This window comes from Coturnix japonica, chromosome 2, assembly GCF_001577835.2.
Source record: "Coturnix japonica isolate 7356 chromosome 2, Coturnix japonica 2.1, whole genome shotgun sequence".
Classification (NCBI taxonomy): Eukaryota; Metazoa; Chordata; class Aves; order Galliformes; family Phasianidae; genus Coturnix; species Coturnix japonica.
This window is the reverse complement of record NC_029517.1, coordinates 80,421,171-80,444,346: the sequence shown is the minus strand read 5'-3', so window position 1 is coordinate 80,444,346 and position 23,176 is coordinate 80,421,171. Positions and strand designations below refer to the sequence as shown.

Below are 23,176 nucleotides of genomic sequence, written 5' to 3'. Positions count from 1 at the left end.
TGAGCGTCCACGGCTTGCTTTGAAGGCACTGTAGTTTGTGTGCTCATTTTTGAGAGACCAGGGCAAAAGTGCAATTGCTGCTCCATTACTTTACAATTAATTTCCTATAAAAACTTCTGCAGCTCCACGCAGTGAGCCTGGGCCTAGATATGCAGCAGAACTCAGAAATTAGCAGGTTTCCTTCACTCTGGCCAAACTTCCAACACATACTGCAGTTGCTTCCAAGTACATCCAGCCCTAAGCTGATGGCCTCAGTCTCCAGCTCCACCCAACCATATCTTCTGCCTTTCCACCCACTGACCTGAATTCAAGTCACTCATTGAATTATTGAGAAATACGGGGAGTTACCAGCTAAAGGAACTAACAGGGGAAAAAATCAGCCTTCATGTTTAAGCAGTCAGTCATCCCCACCCTGCCCAAGGCAACCCCTCCTGCCTCTTCCTGCACAGCACAATCAGTTTACTCCTTCCCGCTGGTTGCAGCTATGGGTATCCTCTGCCCACAGAGCCTTATGCTGCCCTACATGGCACTGATGAAACCCAGCTGAACCTGAAGCCAGACTGAGTTTATTTGAGCAACCTGTGCATGGGGTGGAGTGTTGGCACAGAAAGCTCAGCATATTCCAGCATCAGAGACAGCCCTGTCTGATAACGTCCAGTTCTGCTGTGAGGCCAGCTGCTCACGACCTGGCTGCACAGTACTGGGAACAGTTCCCAGCTCAGCCATCTGCAGGCTTTTGCAGCTGCTGGTCCAGTCTCCTCCCCCACACTACACATTACTGCCCTGCCCCTCCTCCAGGGCTTTTCTGCTTTTAATTCTGTAACTTTGAGCAGAACAACAGGAGGCTGTGCTCAACACCCTTAGCATGGAGACATCCTTACTCCACCCTAGAGATAACCAGGACAAGGGGCCTTAACAATCTCTGACTTACGGGTTCTGGGGTAGCCCAATGTGCTCTAACATGAGGGAAGGGTCCTCTGGTACCAATACAGACCAGTAAGCTTTAGAAAATAAACCATTTAGGGCAAAAGCAGCATCCAAAATCAAATACATCTTTAGACAGGGCCTGAAGTATTGAGAAGTTGCCTGACCACCTGTATTTATGCTCTTCAGAAAGCACGTAGCAGAAGGCTGCATCATGAAGATACAAGGCTGAGGTAGATGGGGCTGAGCAGAGGGAATTGGGGCTGGTAACCACATCCTTTCTTCCCTGCCTCCTGCCAGGCTAAACCAAAGCAATGAGGTGTCTGGAGAAGGATCTACTAGATCCTATTCCTTCTTCCTGGAAGGATCCCAGGAATGACTGCCATGCACATAAATACAGAGTATAATAGTCTTTGAGCAGAACCAACAGGAACTTGAACTGACAGATGTGGTGTGTGAGCACTATTAATGCTGCTTTTTAACTGCATTAATAAAAGTAATAAGCCCTACTGCTGCTTATCGGTCTTTCACTGACACTCTAATAATCTGCCTCCCGCTTGAACTGGTGACCACAAGTAAATAATTAAAACAGTCATCTGCTGTTTCCCTTTGGAAGCATTCTCTCAGTGTGTTGTATGAGCAACAATGATCTATTTTACTTCTACAGCTATATATAAAATCAGTTTTCTCCACTGAAATAAGAGCAGCTTTATGAGCTCCGAGCAAGCATCTAGCCCAAGACCTTTCAGTGGAGGAAACAGCTACTCTTACACTCTTCCATGATACAAGGCAAGTAGGAGCCTGCTTCCCCCTAATGTTCTCCCTCCCTTTAACCAAAAGCAGCTTCGGTTGAACAACAAACTAGAAACAACTTCTGCTCTTTTAGGTGACTGGAGTTAAAAGCACATTAAGAAGTACACCTATAACAAGGAGGGGAAAAAAGCCTTTATTAAATGGCCAAATTAAATGTATTTTCCGTAACCTTACCTGTCCAGGTGCTACATCAGTTGGATCAGGGCCATGATGAAACTCTCTATGCAGTTTTCCAGAATGCAAGTCTAGTACGAATTGCTTCAGTTTACCTGGAACTCTGAAATAAATGAACCAAACATGTTCATAAGAAGTAAGGTCAAACACAGAAGACAAAGTGCACCGCTTAGAGTAGCCAGCTTCTGTCCATCTGGCACACTATGCCTAATTTTTAGTGATTAGTACAGGGCAGAAAGCAAGTGGTTGGTGAAGGCATCCTACCAGCTTCTTTTTCTTTCCCGTCTCTTGAGAACACAGCGAGTATTTCATCTTTTCAATAACTCCCACAGAGCTGTGCTAGCCAATAACTTCATTGTATACTCGCTTCAGCTCTCCACTAACCATCATGTAAGAGGGAACAGCAGGCTCCAAATGCACAGTTTACAGATACAAATGACAGTTGGGTAGCAATATTGACAAAACATCTTTGAAAGGTTCTCTACTGCCTGAGTAACTGCACGTACACTAGAGATAAGCACTAAGAGGATATCAATTTAAATCTAATCTGAGATCATCTACTGTCACCCACAGCAAGCATGCTAAACTGCAGCATCCAGAATTATTTGGGAGATGTCAAATACACTAAGAAGCTTAAAGCGAGTTGATCTAATAAGCATTAGAGACGAGATAAAAAACTAATGTGAGCATCATCATATAAACAATCAAAAGATTACTTATGATTAGAGACAGGTATTGTAAGGAGTCCTGCAGTACACCAATGATTACATTTAGGAAAGCAGAAGGAAGTGTGTTGAAGCTGCTACCAGCAACACTCCAGATTGCCATTAAATTCTATGGATAACAATTAGGGAAATGTTGTGTCAGAGGGCATCTGGGCAGCAGTGCTGGTAACTGCAACTAACCAGTAATGCAGTGATACCTAGAGGGATCTTCTCCCCTCCCAGACAGGACCGGGAGTTACTGCTGACTTAGAGAAGGGTGTTCGTTCCAGCCCAGCTGCTCAGACAGCAGAACTGCTGCTCCTTGGGTGCCTGAGTTGTTTTAGATTCTCAAAGGTCAACCACATCGCTGGAGGCATTCCCATACAACTTCTCTCCTGCTGTGTCTGGTGGTCTCCAACCACCAGACCAGGCTGCCCAGAGCCACATCCAGCCTGGCCTTCAATGCCTCCAGGGATGGGGCATCCACAGCCTCCTTGGGCAACCTGTTCCAGTGTGTCACCACCATCTGTGTGAAAAACTTCCTCCTAATATCTAATATAAACCTCCCCTGTCTGAGTTTAAAGCCATTCCCCCTTGTCCTATCTCATAAACCATTATGCCCCCTCCCAGTTTATATACTCCCTTCAAGTACTGGAAGGCTGCAATGAGGCCTCCCGAGAGCCTTCTCCAAGCTAAACAAATCCAGTTCTGTCAACCTTTCCACATATTAAAGGTGCTCCAGCCCCCTGATCATGTTAGCTGCCCTCCTCTGGACTTGCTTCAAGAGCTCCACATCCTTCTTGCGCTGGAAGATTCTTGATTCATATCACTTTAAGATCTCACAATGAATTATGTGCAGTCAGTGTTACCTATTCCATATTCCCCCATCTTTGTTGTTATTTTTATTTTGAAATCTTGTTTTGAAATATAAGCATGATTTCCTTTGTTCTCAATATGAAATACAAAGTGAAAAATACTTACGACAAGTCGTTGAAGTCTGGGAAGACGTACATGTGCCTGAAGCTATCAATGGCGATAACTGGACAGTCTGTGGGAGTCTTTTGAATGTGGAGGAGTGGGTGTCTGAATTTGTCACAGTCAGCATGGAGGAAGTTTATTGTACCTTAAAATTGTGAACACATAAAAATCCACAATGAGATTTGTTTTTATTATCCTGAAACTCTATGTGGTTCCATAAATAGTTTAGAGGTAGAGATATTAGATACAACACGCAAAACTTGAAAACAGATTCAAATAATGAAGCACACCAAAATAACAGATTACCTGAAAGTGGTTTTGGCCACATTACAAACTGAAGTTTGTTTAACGTTCTCTCAAACTGTTTGAAATCATTTAGATAAAAAGGCTTTCTTAAATAGCTACCTAATAATACATTGTGGCTCTATTTTAAACATTTCTAGAGGAGCCAATTTTCACTGTCAAGAAGTAAAAAAACCCAACAACCTAGGACTCTGGCATTTGCTTTCACTCATATATTGAGCTCATCTGGAAAGAAACGGTTCCAGCAGTAACGAGTTGGTACAAACCTTTTTCACTTATTAACTGTCGTGCAACCTCCTGTTGGAATTTCTCTAAGCTCTCCAAATCATCCTTCATGTGAAAAAGTATGAGGAAAGGAAGGCCTTCTTCTGTCAATTCCTGCACAGAAAACAGAAGACACGTAACATTTCTTCCATTTCCTAAAGACACTTTAGTGATTCCAGCAGTTTTCATAGCTGGCGAGATTCCTGCTTCAGAAACAGCTGAAACAACGTAACTACGGACATTAACTGCTGACCTTTCATTGAGGACACCCAACTGACACAGTTAACCACGTTTCCTTCCCCTTATCACATGCAGTGGTTTAAGTATAAAGGCATTTCATTATCAGCGTCTCAGGAAAGGATACATGTGCAATGGAATAATTGCTTGAAAGAAACCGTCTGATTCTCAAAACACATCTTTGTAGGAACAGCAATAAGGCCTGAATAGGACAATATGGAATGGATGCTAAAAGGCTGAGTATATATACTGGACCACATCCTATGTTGGTTCACATCCTAAGCTGATGTTTTTCCATAAGACCACAGATCTTTAAGCATTCCCAAGAGGGGGAAAAAAAAAGCAGAAACTAATGACATGGCTGTAAGTGTGTCCTGACTGGTCGACCATAACGTACCATTATTAAATTCACACCTAACACATTACTCAAGGTGACAAACAAATGAATGTCTCTGTTCCTCAGGCAGGCTTCAGTTCCCTGAAAGAATGCATTCTTACCTCTTAAATACCTTCTGGAGATCTCTCTCCAAGGACAGATAAGTCATGAACTACTTAAACACTTTATTCAGGATTTTTCTTTTATTTCAAACTAACACAAAGCATGAACTACACACATTTGCTTGCTTCAGAAGTGACTTTTTAGTGGACCATCCATTTTAGTAGAGACCAACTGAAGGAGTCATCATTTATCAAAGAAAATGCCAAAGACCTCGCTTATCTTTCATTCATGCAGCTGATGTACAAGCAAGTACACAGCTAAATAGTCACATCACTGAGGGACATCGTTAGTGGCTGTGGTGGTGATGGGCTGACAGCTGGCTAAGACAATCTTAGTGGTTTCTTTTCCAACTTTACTGGTCCTCTGATTCTGTAATTTTACTCAGTAATATGGTGCAGAATACATTAATAGCCCATGTAAATAATAAACAGTTTATATTTGCATAGCATTTGCATTCTCTTGGGCAACAGCAGCCCTGAATTCTTTAAACAAACATTGCTAGGCAAAAATATCAAGTTGGAATTGAAAATATTTACCTAAGAAAACAGGAATTGAAGATTTAGGGCCAAGACAAAGCCAACAAGCCGAAAAGCCAAGACACAATGTTATACAGACTGGCTCCAATGAACTTTGGCTTCTAAGCCTCAAAAATCCAATCTTACAATGGGAAAAGTACACTAAAAATCTTATCAAGCAGTTCTAAACATGTTGGCATGTGGCATCTTTCACATACTGCTTGAGTTACAAAGGAAGAATGAATATTTCCTTAGCAGAACTTTTCCAACAGAAGTGAGCAGTACTGGCTGGACAGTTGGACTTGAAATATTTTGTGCATCCCACCCCATTCCTCCATCATGCAAATCAAGTGTTCTGTATGTCCCGGCCATCAGTGCTACGCACACTGGCCATTCACAAAAAGCAATTAAGAAATGATGTGAACTGAGAACAAGATATTCTTCCATCACATGACTGATTCTCTGGTATCTAATCCAATGAAGGCCACGCACTGCAAGTCTGAGTCTACCCTCTTCAAATCTCCAGATGCTTTGTATACAATCTATATGCATGATTATAGCTTCTTATTTTAGTAGTGTTAAAAAAAAAACCACACCATCACAGATTCTCCTCCTGTGAATTTCAAGTCTAACTGAAAAGCTACAGAACAAGGAAAAGACAATACATAACAACTATTTTTTTTGAAAAGCCAAGCATGCAGATGTTGTTATGCATGAATTAAAAACCTCAGGAGACATTTTGGTTCTGAGAAAGAAATCTCAAAAATAGAAAGGTAGAAATAATTCTTACCTCCCCATTTTCAAATGTAATTTCTCGAACGAGCGGCACACATTTATCTTGTGTCCACGCATAAATCAAATCAAAATTGGTTAGGGAGCCCAAATACACCATATCCGGAGCATTTTCCTGTTGAAAAGAAAAACACTAGTTGAAAAATAGTAAAAATGATGTTGCTACTGACCTGATACAAATACAGTAATACTGAAATCCAGTATTCCATCTACATTCAACTGCTGTGCATGCAACACCTCCATAAGCTACATAACAAAAGTTACAAGCAAATAAATACAATCACTTTTACAATCAACTCCAACTTCCTAAGATAAGAGGAACTAACTTCTGTCAGGTGGAGAAGTAGTATCTCAGTATCTAAAAAGAACCTCAACCATTAAGACAGATAACCAGTGCAGATATTAAACTCTTCCATGCTGACAGTTATAAAGTCTTGCCAAAAAGAAAAACAAAGAGCCTCCAGGTTTTGCAACTGGTCTTTTACATTTGCATTGCCAAAGATCGGAATAAATAGTAGCTTTCCTTTGTTTACTAGAGTTGTAACCCAGAATTCAGTACATCCACTTTAAAACGTGATTACGGACTGAGTTTTCCAAGCTGAGGGCACGAGTAAGCATATATTGATTCAGACATGCCATTTAAAATAGACAAGAATAAAAATACATCTTTGTATGAAACAGTTTCAATGTCTCTTTCCCCTTAGGCTGTGCTTTCTTTTTCTAAAGTGCTTCCCAGCATCAAATTTGAGAAAGGAGCATATGCTCAGATATCATGTTTCTAAAAAGCAAGTCTTGCAGATTTTCTCCCATAATGATTTTATTCTCAACCATGACAGTCTGTTGACATGGTTTACTACTATTCCTTTAGATTAAGTGAGCAGCTTTCACCTCCTCAGTGTGCTAGGCTATGTAAGACAGGCAAGCGATAGTCAGAAAATAGCCAGTCGTTGTCATTTGCATTGAGAAACAAGGTACGCCAGATGCTGAGCTTCCTGGATTTTCATTTATTTATTAATTTTAAAGGTTTCTAATGGACACAAAGTGTCTACACACACCATAAGCTGCCTGCTTTTCTAAGGGAAAAAGTACTGAGTGCTGAAACTAAAAACATAGGATTGTACACTTTGTTAGCAACAAATGAGGCTGAGATCCTTTTCATGGACTCTGAGGCACCAGTTCCTACAACCCTCACTCACTCTCACTCTCTTCAGCGATGAAATAAAATAACATTTGAGATGTGGTAAAATACCAAATGGTCTGTGAGTACAGTCTCTATTAGCTCATATTCCCATAGAAAGATAACAAGCAGAATAAAATACATAGTTACACTTACCCCTGGTGGCTTGTAGATTATATTGTCTCCGCTAAATCGCTCTGCTTTTGAAATAGCCCTACAACAAACCAACCAGTAAGCATGTCTCGGTACAGACAAACAAAATAACTAGGTTAGCAAAAAGCATATTTCCATTTGCTATCTTCTCAAATTTGGAAGGAAAAATAAAATAAAATGAGTCCTCTTCAAAGAAACCATAAAGTGATAAAGAAGCTCGGTCTGTCTGGATGAGAGGGCAGTAAGGGAAGCTGCAAGGCACATCCATGAGATAAGAAGTATGCAGTAAAGGCATCAAAGTCAAAGAGACGAACACTTGTAGCATGCAGCTTCTGATCTCTGATGATTTGGTAATGTGCACACCTGGACAATATATGAAGTTTCTCCTTGATATTTAGTTTAGTATTTCACCTTGGTGAATTCCACATTATGTCTCTGCCATACTTAGTTACTCCTCAATCCCAGTCACAACAGATTCCTGCAGAATGATCACTTCTTATTAAAAGAAATGGGGACTCATACACATCCAAAATAAGAGAGAACAAAAGTAAGAAACATAAGCCCCAACTAAGCTCTTTTCAGAACCTTCATCCATTGCAATGGGTCTCTTCTCTTCCACCATGCCTCGCTGTCCCACCATAAATCACACTGGCAAAATAGAACCAACTGGCTGCATATGCCTCAGAGTGAGATGAACTATTTCTCTCTTTTCCTTCTTTCACAGGCTAAAAAGAAAGTACATCAGCCTCTGGGAACTTTAACTAAGCGTTGCAGCTTCTCCAGTTACAGTATCTCTCATATGGACTCAATAGAAGCATTGCAAAAGACTGGTTAAGAGGGAAGGGGATAGAAGAGGCAGAGAAGGTAAAACATCTCAATTTATCTCACTGTGGGATGAAGTAAATGCGCCAGAGTTCTGAATTAACTAGAGGGCAAAGTGAAAAAAGACATTACAAGGCTTATGTTAAAGTACCTACGATTCATTCATTTTCTTTGATCCAGTTGTGCTTCTCACAAGTCAAAGTTGCCTTGTTTAGTATATTATACCTATCCATATTTTCACCAGCTTAGAGATGTGCATTTCAAAACTGATTTCAGAATTCCAGACATAACTACTTCAACAACACAGAATTAGGCTTTTTTTTTTAATCACCATCATCACAGAGGTAAACCACTGGCTTCCCAATCAGCAGTCCTTCCCTGTGTATGAAGAAAGCAAAGACTTCCACATCTCCTGCCCAATCAGTGCTTGATAAGCTCACAACAATCTAGCAGGAAACAGAAGCTGTTGGGTAAGTCTGCTGTGGACCCCAGCAGACCCTCTTCCGTGTTCTTCCATCTCCGTAGCTATACTTGTGACTGATTTGTTTCAGACAAGGTAAAGAGGGGACATGATATGAAAATATCAAATGCCTGTAGATATTCCTTTTAAAAACAATAAAAATGGAAGCATTACCGTTTGTACAAACTAACTGTGGTATCTCTTTGTCAGTATACTCCCCATCTCCAACTGCCCCCAACTCTTCTCTCGCTCACCCTGCTACGGTTTCTACAGATTGCAATAGAATTGTTGGGATCATTTGATTTAAGAGTAACTAAGTATGAAGGTGCAAGTAGCATTAATACAGCTCGAGAACAAGCTACTGCAACTACCTGTAGCCATAACTATAACATAGCAAGAACCAAGTTTGCCTTGACATGAGTTGGTTAATTTTTACTGCTGAACTAATTGTTTTCAGTTTATTTTGGCCTACTAGACATTTGAACACCACATCTCACGTTACCATTGTATATGCCACACCGTAACACCTGACAAACTGCCCACACCAAATTCAGAACCCCTGCCACAGCCCACTGGGATGCTGAGGAAAATCAGCCCAGCTGATCCAGGAGTGCTCCCAGGGAAACACTTTGCTACTTATAAACCTAGCAGCAAACGCTTTTAGAGAGCCAGGATCTCCCTTGGAAGTCCTTTGGCACATAATTCTTAGGAGGCCTGAGAGCTGCAGTCAGAGATGGAAACACTTAGTTTCCAAGACTGTTGTCTGGAAGGCTTCATTCACTTGAAAATGCAAGCAGCTCCAGGCTAGCAAGGGAACAGAAGTCTGGCCAAGAGAAAAATGATAAGCCTGATGCAGGGTCATAAGTTACGTAGGTTGGTTGCAGTAACTAAAGTCCAGCTGTCACACTGTGTATGTTTACTGCTTGTATCTAAAGAAAAAAACCAAGAACTCCATGGTATCTAAGTTAGGAATAGCATCCAACAAGCAAAAGTCAACAATCCAGGGGTGAGAGACTACTTCTCATTATAACCCGTTGAAAAGTAGCACATTAAAGACCCAAACAATGAGGGGAGAGATTCTTTTAAGTATTGCTACCTAATGATTTCCTGAAGGTATTTCCGAGAAGAATTAAAAGTCATTTGAGAAGGAAAAAAATAATTCCAAATTCTATTAATAAGTCTGGCTGGCTGCCCTGAGAGCAAGAATGGATGCGCTCATCAGAAACCATGTTTGAGACAACAGACGATTCTTTGGAATGAGATCGACAGACCAACTTCAGTTTCACAAGATTTGATTACTCTCCCACAGCTGAGGCTGTTTGCACAGTCACAGGACACATAACTAGGATCTGGAATGAAAGAAAAGACCAACCCCCTCCCCACACACACATTCCTCTATGTTACAAATACTTTCCCCTCTGCCCCCAAACTATTTTTCTTTTTTGACAAAACACAAGAAGAGGTGTGAGAAGTTTTGTTCTGATAGATGAAAAACCTTCTACCTTAACCCAGTGTCTTCACTGTTCTTCATTTATTACATCCAATTCAAAATCGCCTTAGGGCAACTGTACGTGGTATAAACGCTAGTATAATGCTTTCTCATCAATGCTCAATCACTTCAAATTGATTGTTCCTGGTACCTTAAACACTGAAAAAGGAGTCTATAATTGTGTTTTATTACGCTACTTTAAAGGAAAATTACTCATTCCCAATTAATTCTGATTCCCTAGTGAACATCTTCAAACATTTTTATGTGGAAAAGAAAGAAAACAACCCAAAAAACCAACTTTCCCAACTCTTCCCTACTTGTTCCCCTCTAAGGAAGCAGAGTTTTCAGGCACAGCTGTGCAGCAAGCCCTCTTATGTTGAAATGACTGACAAATAATGACAAACAAAAAAAAGAAGAAGAGGCGGTAAACCCGTTAGATTTCACACTAGACTGGAAGAACAGTTTTCTTCCTTCTCTTTCCTTCACTTTTCTCAGTGAATTTAACCGAGAACGTCTAGTCTCTCCACTTACGTATACCGAAAGTATTTAGAAAGTCCAATTAAGTAAACTGTATACAATCTATTTGCATAATTTCAGTAACGAAGTCATGCAATTGAAGTATTAAAAAAGACAACTTACCCAAAGGCAGACAGGAATACACAATCATCGTGTAAAATATTTGCTACTCTTTCAAATGTTCTGTAATTGTCAGAGTCCTTTTGCTCGAAGTACCCGATGATATTTCTTCTGCTCCGCTGTAAAGACAAAGATTACACTGTAAGTCATCTCAAGTTATTGGAAACTGACAATACTCCACAAGGATATTAAATATAGAGATGCTGTTTATTTATTCAACAGTTAGCAAGCATGCAAAACATTTCTTTCTGTCTCCAAATGATGCACATTAATACAAAGACTAAAAGATTTTAATATCCAGAAACATCACTACGAGTATTTTCATAATGAAATATTATCGTTTTGTCACATATAAGATTATTTTCAAATGATTAAAATTAAAATAAGTAATTTGGTAGTGGTGTTACCATAATAATATTAATGCAGTTGAAAGAGGGATTATATTGGAATAATTTGTAAAACTGAAATTATTATTATTACTTCTAGTTCAAAATTATCACTCTACATTTTTGAATGGTAAAGCCCCCGAGAAGTAAAAGTGTTCTTCAAGTACATCAACTTTCACATGCTTATACTTGGAAGGAAGGAAACTGAAGAACTTACATCTACGGTATTGATTTCTTCCAAATCCTGGACCTCCCGGATAGGATTGCTCTTCTGCTGCCTGATATAATCTGCTATTGCTGTCACAGACCTCTGGCCCCTGTATTCTCTCTTCATCATCATTCCATTCCGGAAGAGCTTCAGTGTTGGGTATTTGCTTATCCTGTATCTCTGAGCTATATCCGCTACAAAATCAATTCAGAAAAATAATGTACCCATACAGAAGAACACTAAGCATAGTAGGTTATACATCTATACGCGCACGCAGAAGTGGAGCCTCTGAGCCAGCAGTCACACATCATTGAAGAATAAACTAAGAAAAATAAATAAAAAATTGCTACAAGAGAGCATGGTCAGCAGCTAAGCCCAGTTTATAATGCTTTGCCTCACTGTAAAATATTCCTAAGTACAATCTCTCAATTTTGACTGAGAAAAGATTTCACCAGTTTCCTAGATATCCTATCAGAGTTCTTAAGGCACTAGCTGTAGCCAAAATTGAGGCAATTGTATTTTTACCTCCAAAATTCAGAATATTTTTAATTCAAATTCATACTGATTTCTTGAGGAAAGCTACATTATTTACCAGCATATTCAATATGAAGTGTCAGACCGATATTTTTTCTTCTTTTCCAAAGCTGGTACTTTCTAGTTACAGTATGAAAGAGTTGACTCCGAGAAATCAGGACAGATAGTAGTGAGGCACTGGAACAGGCTGCTCAGAGAGGTTGTGGATACCTCATTCCTGGAAGTGTTTTTAAGGCCAGGTTGGATGGGGCTCTGGGCAACCTGATCTAATACTCAATGTAGAAATGGCAAGGGGATTGGATCTTGATCATCCCTGAGGTTCCTTCCAACTCAAGCCTTTCTATACTACTACGATAAACGTAGAAAGGGAGGCATCACTTCGTATTTGTTTATCAGAAGAAAAACAACGTAGGCAAGTCAGGCATCTGCTGCCTCTCTCTTGTTGATAGAACAACCTTCTGTTTGACAGTCTTGCCGTTTATCATAATTTGACCAGGGTTTGATAAACGACAAGGAGCCCTATGTATCAAGGTTACCCATCCAAGCAACTGAGATTCAAGACTTCTTATGCTCCTATGCACCCAGAGAACACCAGACTACCCATTTCTTCCCGCCACAAAATGAACTTTTCCTTCCAGATATTTCCATTGTTATATGACGACGTAAGCCTTGCAGAATCCTCATCTTAGGAGGCCTTGAAGGTTACCCAAAACAGACATTTCAGTCCCTAGAGCTGTGAGTCTTCATCAGATGAAGAAGTTGTATAAAGAAATGAATAGTAATAGAATGCTCAGTGCCAAGACTGCATTTGAACATTGCTTCGTAATGCATGATCTTTATAAATTACAATGAGATTCCCTGGATACTGGTATTTTAACTAACACAGAGAGATGATAGCTCTACACAAGGAAGTATTTGAAAGCCATCCTTTTACAAAATATAAAATGCAAGTACATGAAAAACTATTTGAATTCATTCACAAGTCAAACAGAGTAAACCTTAAATGTTTCATTAAAGCCTGGCATTTGATACAGGCAGAGTTAGCACAAGTAGACCAACTACAACATTACACTCCTTTTAAAATTGGAAAAACATAATGCAAATACATGGAATATTGTTTGAATTCATTCACAGATCACATTAGTTATAGTAAACCCTGAATTAAATTTTAAAATATTTCCAGACGTTCTTACTATTTTCTGATGGGGAAAAAAAAACGCTTGAAAGAGATAGATGGGGCTACTCTACTTAAAAACAAACAAACCAAACCTCCCTTTCTAGCCTTAACCTCATATTTTCTTCAAGAGGTGCAAGCTTGTCTTGCATTGCCAGCCATTTCTAGCTCAGTGTCACATACTCCTCCACTCAAAGAAATGATGAAATCTGTGTTGGTGGGGGCAAGTCAGACTTTTCACAAAGAACTTTACATACTACCCAGCTACAGCTTCACACACACATGCAGCCTATGACTTCATTCTCAGATGGCTTCAGACTTCATTACTCTACGTTAAGATCACAGTACTCTGTTCGAAGAATTGAGCTAGAACATCAGATCATGTCACTGAGAATCCAAAGTCCACCATTCCTAAATTAAAACTAAGGGTACAATGAACATACTGAAATGCAGCATGAAGACATACAATTAAATTAGACTCCCACTCACAACGTAGCTAAGGATCTCTTTCTTACAAAAGGATCACTTGCAACAATGAGTATGATCCCAAGCTTTTTTCCCTCTCTGTTAAAGTTCACTTAAAACAGTTTTTTTGCTTGCTACATTCACCTTAATGACGTATTATGAAATACTTAACAATAGTTCTCCTCTGTTAAACCACTCCTCTCATGACTTGCACATAGTCATAAGACCTGGCGATATTCATATGAAACAAAGCTAGGAAGGACCTCAAGGGACCACCTAAACTTGGCATCCTACTTGGCACATCTACTACAATACTGGTAACCTGCACACTAAGGAGGTACAGGAAAAGCAATCGATGTTCTACATCAAATTCAGTCACTAAGAAGCTGAGAAACAGCAAATCCAGACCACCTTATGCTGCAAAGGAGCATTCACAACAGCCCTGCCTACTTCCTAGCAGAGCCTCATCAGTAGGTAACCCGTAACCTTTTCTTACAGTCTAACAAAATGGCTCTCCTGAGGAGAGCCATCAACAGCCTCCCCAAACTACCACCACATTTTATTTATTTACCCAAAATAGCTTTCAGACTGATTACTTTTTTCCTAGCTGAAATAGCAGGAACACAACAATATCTGCATATTTGTTTACAGTTTCATTGACTTCATTCCTTCTTCATTTATGAACCCCAAATCTTATCATGCTGAGTTACTTTGCTTAACAAAAGCGCAGTAGCAATATGAGTAATTTTTACTCTATTTTTTTAAGACTGACATTAGCACACCTTACGGAACAGCAGTTCACTAATGTGTTTCAAGAAGAGCTCCCTATGGAGTCTGTCTTGTAAAGCACCTCTCAACATCCCACCAATGAGAAGACGTTTTCTGTTTTGAAGTACAAAGAATTGATTCAAACCACTTTTGTTTTGTTCTTTAATTTTTCAAGCCAGAAGCCACTTCATGTAAAAGGAAATAATGGCACAGTATATATTTTAATTCAGAATTCTGTACCAGAAATCCCAATTTTCAATTCACAGAAACTATTCACAATCCTCCAGAAACATAAGTCTCACTGTACTGCAATATTCACTTATTTACAGGGGAGCAGAAATACAGTAAATCTATGGTATGAAGTGGGTTTCTAACATTGCTGCTTAACACAAAGAAAAAACACAAAACACCACGACCACCTAAAGGTCAACAAAAAACCCCAGCAAAGTAAAACCTTCCTAATAACATATATCCAGAAAGATCTCTTACAATATAAGGAAAGTCACTTACTAGGTATTAAATGCTTTGAGTAAAGGCATCATTTCTTTAGCATAAGTATTACTAATTTCAACACACCAAAACCACTGAAGATTTTGGCAGCAAAGAATGAAGTGGAACTTAGATACTCACGAGCTGTAAAATGATAAGGTCTTGAAAACAAAGTACCTGCCTCAACAGATTTACCTTTAATGTATGTTCCGCACTGGTTTAATGAGCAAAAATAGCCTAAAGACTTAACACTCACATTTGAATTATAATCATCTTCCAGAATATTGATATATTGGTGTAAACCATAACAGCCTATTCAACCTCTGTATGTGTTAATATTTGGAATCTGTATTTTTCATTACATTGTGCCAACTATCGCTTCTCAGAAAAACATATTTATATTGGTTATAAGAGCAGACAGAATGCTGGCTTTGTCATTAAGCATCAAACGTTTGGCAGTGCATCAATAATTCTCTTTAATTTGCTTTGCCCTCAGAAGCTGGTGTGAGCTGCTGGGACCTGCAGAGTGCTTCAATAATAGTGCATTAAATGGAAAGTATCTATGCCTAGCTGACCATTTGAAAGCTATTTCTGAGTGTCCTGAAATCAGCTACTGGGGTTCCCTGCAGAGCATTGGTTTCAAAAAGAAACAGATTATTTGTAATGCAAATAATCCGCCATCTCCAGATCTTAATGGGCAGCTACTAATGAAATCTGCAGGCATAAACAGCCTGAAAATATTAGCACATACCTTATTTTAGTGTTGCTAAAATACAGAAATAAAGCTAAAACAGGAAGAAACAAAACAAAACAAAAAACCCAACAAGATAATAATCTAAACTCCAACATTTAGTAAAGTAGTATAGATGGTTCAGTGTGGATAAATATAGTAAAAACTACTGCATACATTAAAATCATAGAGTTAAAATACTTCACTATAACCATTAACTGTGGGCCATGAGAGGTCCCATTGCTTACAGAAGGCAAATAAACACTGAAAACCAGGAACACCACATAGGGCCATTATTTAATTCAACAAGGCAGTGCTACTTGGGGAAAGAAACTCATCTTCATGATAGGATTTTGTATCTAATTCGCACATTTTACAGTTTGTGCAGCAGAAGACTACTGTTCTTCTACTTATTAAATTAGGAACAAAATGACTAGAAATAGAGAACTCGCAATCTTCCAGTACTAACAAGAAAGACCATAACTCTTGGCTGCCTTTTAACTATCCAACTATCTACCCCACAGCTCCTATCCAAGGGAAAGATTTAATCCCAGATGCATTTAGGATTCCCAAGGTCTCTTTGGATCTCCTTGAATCGCACAAATTAGGAATGCTGTTTTGTTGGGTGTCTACATGTACACGTACAAAATGGAACACAAATTGCTGTCAGTGGAAGATGCTCAACTGAAGTTAATGGTTTTTACATTTGCAAGAGAGCAAAGATACGTCAAGAGAAAAATCCCCTCTAGCATCAAACAGCTCAATCACCAAAATGAGAGAAGAAAAAAGTAAATGAAATCAGTTACTTCTCACAGAGATGCATTTATTTATTTTTTTCCCCATGTTCTTCCTCTCTTTAGTACTTGAAACAGAGCACTGAAACGCAACTGCCAGGTAAACGGTAAATCGATATGTGTTACAAACTAACAGCAATTCATCAACTTTCTAAGTATGATTCTTCCTACAGACCAACAACTCCGTAAAGACTAAATATTATGATTAGAGTCATTTAGAACCAAATCTTTGTTGGGATTTAAGGCAACTTTTACTACACTCTAAGAAACCTAAACTTCTATAAATAAACTATGTGGGCAAATGATGCTCTTTCAGAAGTACAGAATAGCAAAGCAAATCTTACACTAACAAAATCACCACAATAATCTCAGTGCTACCCATCTGTTTGTCAGTAGGTAAAAGATGTTCCTTACATTTTACTTATTATGAGATTAACAAGAAACTTATGGGATTAATATGATAATAAAATAAGTATCTTTCTCATGTATTTATGGGGACAGACCAAAATAAACAAGTATTTCTTCATGTGTACAAAAAGCAAAGCAGAACAGCTCTGAAACTACCAAGTATGCAAAAAAGCAGCTTGCAGTTCACTATAACTCTTAGAGAAAACAGCAGAGCAAAACACACACTGGCCATTGCTCCTTCTTCTTGGCTGTTTTGCACCAGTGCTTTTTGATCCCCAGACTGCTCACCTTATGATTACATTCCCTTTTTCCCCCAATAAACAAGAAAGGCTGAACTGATAAAAACTGCACATCAATGGAGAAAAGGAGAAAGCAATACTGGAAATTGCCCTGACAAATTTTGAAGCAATACATACAAACGACAGCCTCTGGACTAAATGATGGATCAGGTCCAACCACACCTTAGTCTGCTCTCTAATAACTTACTGGTAGGATATCACAGAAAAACTAAATTGAGATCTACTTACAATGCTGATCACAGTCCACTCTAGCAAACACTACTTGATTCTTATCTGGGTATTCTTCCTTTATTACATTAGAGGCCTCCTCAAAAATAGGATGCAACATTTGGCTGAAGCGGCACCTGTGGAAGAAAAACATAAGATTACAATTTCAAGGTATTAACTTTAAAGAATTTAATTGTACATTAAGGAAATATTTGAATAATCCAAGTGGAAAAAAACATATTCTAGAAGAATACATAACTCAAGATGTGTTCCCATGATTTATCAGTTTAAGAAACAATATTAATTACATAAGTCTTTAAGAAATATACTCTGACATTCAGAGAGTTTGCTCATCGCTCTTTTTCTACCCTGGACAAGTAGCCTTAAAGGTCTAATAAAAGATTTGCACTGTTGAGATTTGAATGCTCACCTATGATCACTTTCAAGAAATATCAGAGAAAGAACTTTTCAACTTCTGCTGTCAAACATGTAAGTACTGCTCATTATATTATTACTCCAATTGCTGAAAGTTAAGTCTGATTTAAACAAACTGCTATTAGATTACTAGAAACAAAAGAATTCTATGGGATTCTTCTAATCATGCCAGACTTTGAAGAAAATCTTCTCTTTCTGCCCATGAAAAAGGCTGTAGATGTTCATAAATGAGGCCTCAGACAGTATTGGGGAGGTTAAGGTGACATTACTGCACCAGTCCATCATTAATGTATCAGTAAAAGAACTTCATCTGTTCTTCCAAACACACAGCAGAACTTTAACTTGAAGTCATAACGGCACCATGGAAGTCATCAGGACAAGACCTCAAGGAGCACCTCAAAACAGACCTGCAATAAAACAGCCTCCTCTGAAGGCTGGTGCATGGCAGCAAACATTCCAACTACAGAGGCGGGCTTTCTCTCAAAACACAAACAGAGCTGAAGCTCATCTCCTGAAACAAACCTGACGCTGGCCACAACTGTACACAGTTATTTAGCATCTATATGTTACACATGGCTTCTGTGTTCCTCCGTCTCTTCCATCATTACAGCAGCATATCCATCTGTCCTCATTCAATTCATGTTATATCACAGGCTGGCAGTATACAATATTAGGAGTTTAATCCTGAATGTCTCTATATAACGATCCTAATTAAGGCTCTCATATTTTAAATTTACAGCCTACTACAATGACAATCAACTTGCAAACTTGCAAGCTTCTACAACAGCAGGGGCTGCAGCAAGGGCTGTGTTAACAGGGACCTAAACCAGGACTTCTGATGTCTTTCAGTATCCAGCTTTAAAATACTATTTTCCCTAGATCAAAGGAAGTATCGGAACACTAATTTTTAGCCTTCTGTAGATTGCCTTCAGCAACATTGAAAAACCACTTTTTCAACAACAACAAATATGCTGCATGTCACTCCCAAAAATTCTATTGGTTTCATTGTTTCTCACATCAATAGAATTTGACAAGATGCAAAGATGAACATAAAAGTTATCTATAAAAATCAAAGAGGCAAACACAAAGATTACTAAACAAGTATAGTATAAATTAAGCAAAGATTAAATGAAAACTTCCTCACTGAAAGGTCCATTTTATAAGAAAAAGCGGGTATTATTTTTTTCATAATCACTTTTGTAATCAATTTAAATGAGCTATTATCAGTTTTCTCAGTAAAGGCAAATTGTAACTTTATCTTAAATTTGTGCACTTGCTATTTCTAGGCTACACAGACCAAAAGTCTTGGATGGAATGTGAGAGAGGTGAAAAGAACCAGAACTTTAATCTGCTTGATGACCTTTGATTCTGACAGGCAACATTTTGTGCTAAGAAAGCAAAACAGCAAGCAGAATATTTAAAGTACAGTATTACCTTGTTTTATATATTTGTTTAGGTTATAAAGCTGTTTACATCCAAATTCACTTTAAACAAGGAACAGAGAAATTGATTTATGTCTCTGACCTCATTTTCAATATTAATTTGCATATTAAATTTTATTTCCCTTGAATGCTTCACTCATTTGCTTATTGTTAAAGGGTCTTTTAGAAATACTAATGCTTGAACAGAACATGTAAAGTTGCTTCTAACACAATTGAGAAATGGGGTATGGGCCCTTAAGTTAATTCTAACAGTGATTTTACAGGCAAGTTAAAAATTAAATCAAACAGTTCCCACTAAGCATGTCTTTCACAGTGTCTGACCTCATATTCTTCCCTTTTCTATTTACTCAAGTATCCACAGAAAGTTGGAAAGGACCTCAAGAGATCATCAATTCCAACCCCAGACTAAAGCAGGTTCACTACAAAAGGCCACACAGGTAGGTGTCCAGACAGGCCTTGAATAACCCCCTGGACTGAGACTCCACAACCTCTCCAGACAACCTGTTCCTGTGCTCTGTCACTCTTACCGTAAAGAAGTTCTTCCACATGTTAATATAGAACTTCCTATGTTCAAGTTTTAGGCCACTACACCTTGTCCCATTGGTACACACCACCAAGAAGAGCCTGGCCTTATCCATTTGCCTCCCACTTCCCTTTAGACATTTATAAACATTAATCAGATTTCCTCTCAGTCTTCTTTTCCCCAGGCTGAAAAGACCCAGGTTACTCTGTCTTCCCTCCTATGGGAGATGCACCAGTCCCTTTATCATCTTTGTGAAATGAAATCTGTCTTGCAATGAGGAAAAAAACCAACAAAACAGCACGAAATTCCAAATGAAGAAACAGAAAACAAGTTATTCCTTAATATCACAAAACCTTTTTTTCTCTGACAAAGACCCTGAATGAAGCAAAATATGACAGAACAGTAGAAGGGGAAGTATTCAAGACAAATGCACACACACAAACTGCAAAACAAATACAAACTAACAGGAAAGATCTAGTTTGAAAGTAATATACCAGTGTATCTTTAATTAGGATCTTATTGCCAAACACAACAGTTTTCAAAAGGAACAAGTTTAAACATAGGAAAAAAAAAAACTTTGATAACTTACCAATCAGCATAAAAATTAACTAAAGCAACATCTGCATTGTCTGCAAAGGAAAGAAGAAAAGAACCCACTGTCAGGTTGAGAGGCAAAGTGCTTGGCATTTTAATCCAAGATTACAAAAAATATGCATAAAAGTATGAAAGCTAGTATAGATTACTCTGCATGCAGTCTGCTAGAAAAATACTGGGATAAATCTTAGCTGAAATACAATCTATAGCAAGTGGGAATGTGATGAAAGAGGTCTATGGTCAAGCATTTTTTTGATATATTAGACGATAAAGATGACAATTCCTAATTCAATATTTTAAAGCAAAAATAGGAAAGATTTTAAAATCAGAAAGACCCACGCACTTAAAATCTTCTGCTTGGCAATTAACTGCAGTCTTTGCACAAGACAATAACCATGCTGTAAACTGATTTTTATTAGTAGTAATGGACTAGATATTGAAGAAAAGTTGTAACAAACATTTGAATTACAGGGCATCAGTCACATAGCTCATAGAATGGCTCTACATTTTTCAGCATATAGAAAGGTATTTACAAACAGATTTTGTCTAGTCATACATTTACTACACAAAGCAATTCTGCAGTCAAAGGCAAACTAAAACCAAATACCTCCTTTGAACAGTTCTAATTCAAAAGGATAATTTTAGGAATATATTTGCAACAAAGCAGGATTGTTTTTATTCCCTCCTCTTCCCCATCCCTCCTCCCCCCCAAGCACAATCAGATATCAACAAATGGCATCCTTTTCAGACAAGACACATCTGATTACTTTAAGGGACTTTAAATACTAATTTGTGTCTTTTTTCTATGAGCCATCAGAAATCAAGAGAGCACTTAACCTGAGAAAAAGAACAGCTGAACAAGCAGGGCATTTAATATGACCCACTACCATGGGTTTCGGTTATTGCTATTTTTTGGAAGCTCTTAAAACACTCTCCTGACAGGCTCTGGCTATTTATAATTGAAGGTTCTCACCTGCAAACATGACAGTTAGTATTTCTTAGACACTTCAAATTGTCATTTAGGTTATACTGAAGAAATCTGTTAAACAATGTGTTAACTGTCCACACTAGAACTTCTACACAGACTACAATTCACATTTTCAGAGCTGAGGTATACATATTCATGTAATAGCATTGCAAGATTCTCACAGATAAGTGACTGTAAACAAAGTAGTTGGTACATTGTGCAAAGTAAAAAAAGATTCAAAGTACTCACTTAAAATGTCATCTATATTTCCGCTATCTAGACTTGTTATTTCACTTCTTGTTGGATTAAAAAGCCAAGACACCTACAAGAGAAACCAAAGTGGTCAGGTATGTAGATACTTCAATAGCAAAGCAGTAATATTCAAAAGCTGGAGAAGAACAAACAGTAAAGTAACTATAAATCAGTCCAAGCATCTCAGATGATAGCATTGCCACAAATGTAAAAATAAACACTGTTTACAGATATAACATCAGCCATATCACTCAATCTCAGAGCAACACATATTGCTCTTAATGTGACTATCCTAACAATGCAGTTTTATGGAAGGGCATGCTCTCATATTCACTGCAATAAGCATAGATCTTTCACCTCAAAATGCGGTGGAGGAAAGTACTGATGTGTGAATTGTAATACGCTTGTACTTTGGAAGAGGCAACTGTGCAAGTCTCTGATGAATATAAACTCTTGATCTGGGAAGCTGACATCTCCTACCCAAGCAAGCTGGTCAGACAGTCAGTCTGTCCTTCTTAACCAGGGCCAGAACATGGATTAATGCTCCACTGAGATGTCTTTCAACATACTTTCTCCAAAGAGTCTACAGACTTTGAGCTGAGAGGGACGATAGGAAAGGGAAAGGAAGGATTTTGGTAGAGGACTGACAGAAATGCACACAGGTCAAGGAGTCGTACAGAGAACAGAGAATCAACCAACCATAGAATATCCTGAAGGGACACACAAGTATCATCATGTCCAACTCCTGGCTCCACATAGCCCAGCACTTGAGACCATACCCACTGCCCTCTGGGGAACTCTCTTCCTAATCACCAACCTGACCAGGGCAGGTGACGAGAACAGCGCTCAGCACTGCCCCTCTGCTCACTCACCTCATGAGGAGCTGTGGTCCTCCATGAGGCCTCCCTCAGGGTCCTCAGGTTTAGTTCTTGTAACTACAAAGAAACACTGACCCAAGGGCTGCTTTTACTAAAGGCATTGGAACAGGGGGAATAAAATAAAGCTGGAGACAGTATTCAAATCCCAGTATGTGGAGAAGCTGGAGCACTGTAATATGAAGATCTCAGCATTTCCAGATGAGCCTGAGACCCCTCCTATAGCACGGGCATTCCAGTGGCTGACCACCTAAGGGTGTGATGGATTTAGGAAACAACTACAAGTAGCGAGACCCCAGGGCATGCTTGTCTTTGACACTGCTTACACTTAATCAAGAAACTCAATTCAATGCCAAACATTAAGTCTTTCAGCGTTCGTTGCAAATGCATGTCAAACACTGACTTCTCAGAAACATCCGATAGAGCGGATGTCTGTTTCCATTACAATCAGTTTAAAAAATGATGGGAATCCTTCACAGTGAGACACTGTCAATAAGTCTGAAATTATCACCATAAGCAGCACATAGGTGAGGTTTCCAGCAATGATTTTCAATTCCTTCGGATTTGTGCATCACTAAACGCTTCTCAGTGAAGACACTGATCTCCTCATATTTCCCACATGGAGACTGCTGTATTGCACAGAGTCTGTCTTACACTACAAGCTGTCAGCTCACCAGATGCTGTAA

At 38.8% G+C, this 23,176-nt stretch overlaps 1 protein-coding gene across 1 annotated transcript in view; it reads right to left on the bottom strand.

The window, feature by feature from the left end:
* The window catches only part of ERP44 (endoplasmic reticulum protein 44), a 39,752-nt gene that overhangs the window by 866 nt on the left and 15,710 nt on the right, over nucleotides 1–23,176 (bottom strand). Inside the window, exons 2-11 of the mRNA XM_015855094.2 lie at nucleotides 21,613–21,685; nucleotides 20,392–20,431; nucleotides 17,424–17,539; nucleotides 11,544–11,728; nucleotides 10,944–11,059; nucleotides 7,537–7,594; nucleotides 6,202–6,318; nucleotides 4,163–4,274; nucleotides 3,597–3,738; nucleotides 1,912–2,014 (exon numbers count right to left, since the gene is read on the bottom strand). Of these exons, the coding sequence (XP_015710580.1) occupies nucleotides 1,912–2,014; nucleotides 3,597–3,738; nucleotides 4,163–4,274; nucleotides 6,202–6,318; nucleotides 7,537–7,594; nucleotides 10,944–11,059; nucleotides 11,544–11,728; nucleotides 17,424–17,539; nucleotides 20,392–20,431; nucleotides 21,613–21,685 (1,062 nt within the window). The remainder of the gene's footprint in view (nucleotides 1–1,911; nucleotides 2,015–3,596; nucleotides 3,739–4,162; nucleotides 4,275–6,201; nucleotides 6,319–7,536; nucleotides 7,595–10,943; nucleotides 11,060–11,543; nucleotides 11,729–17,423; nucleotides 17,540–20,391; nucleotides 20,432–21,612; nucleotides 21,686–23,176) is intronic.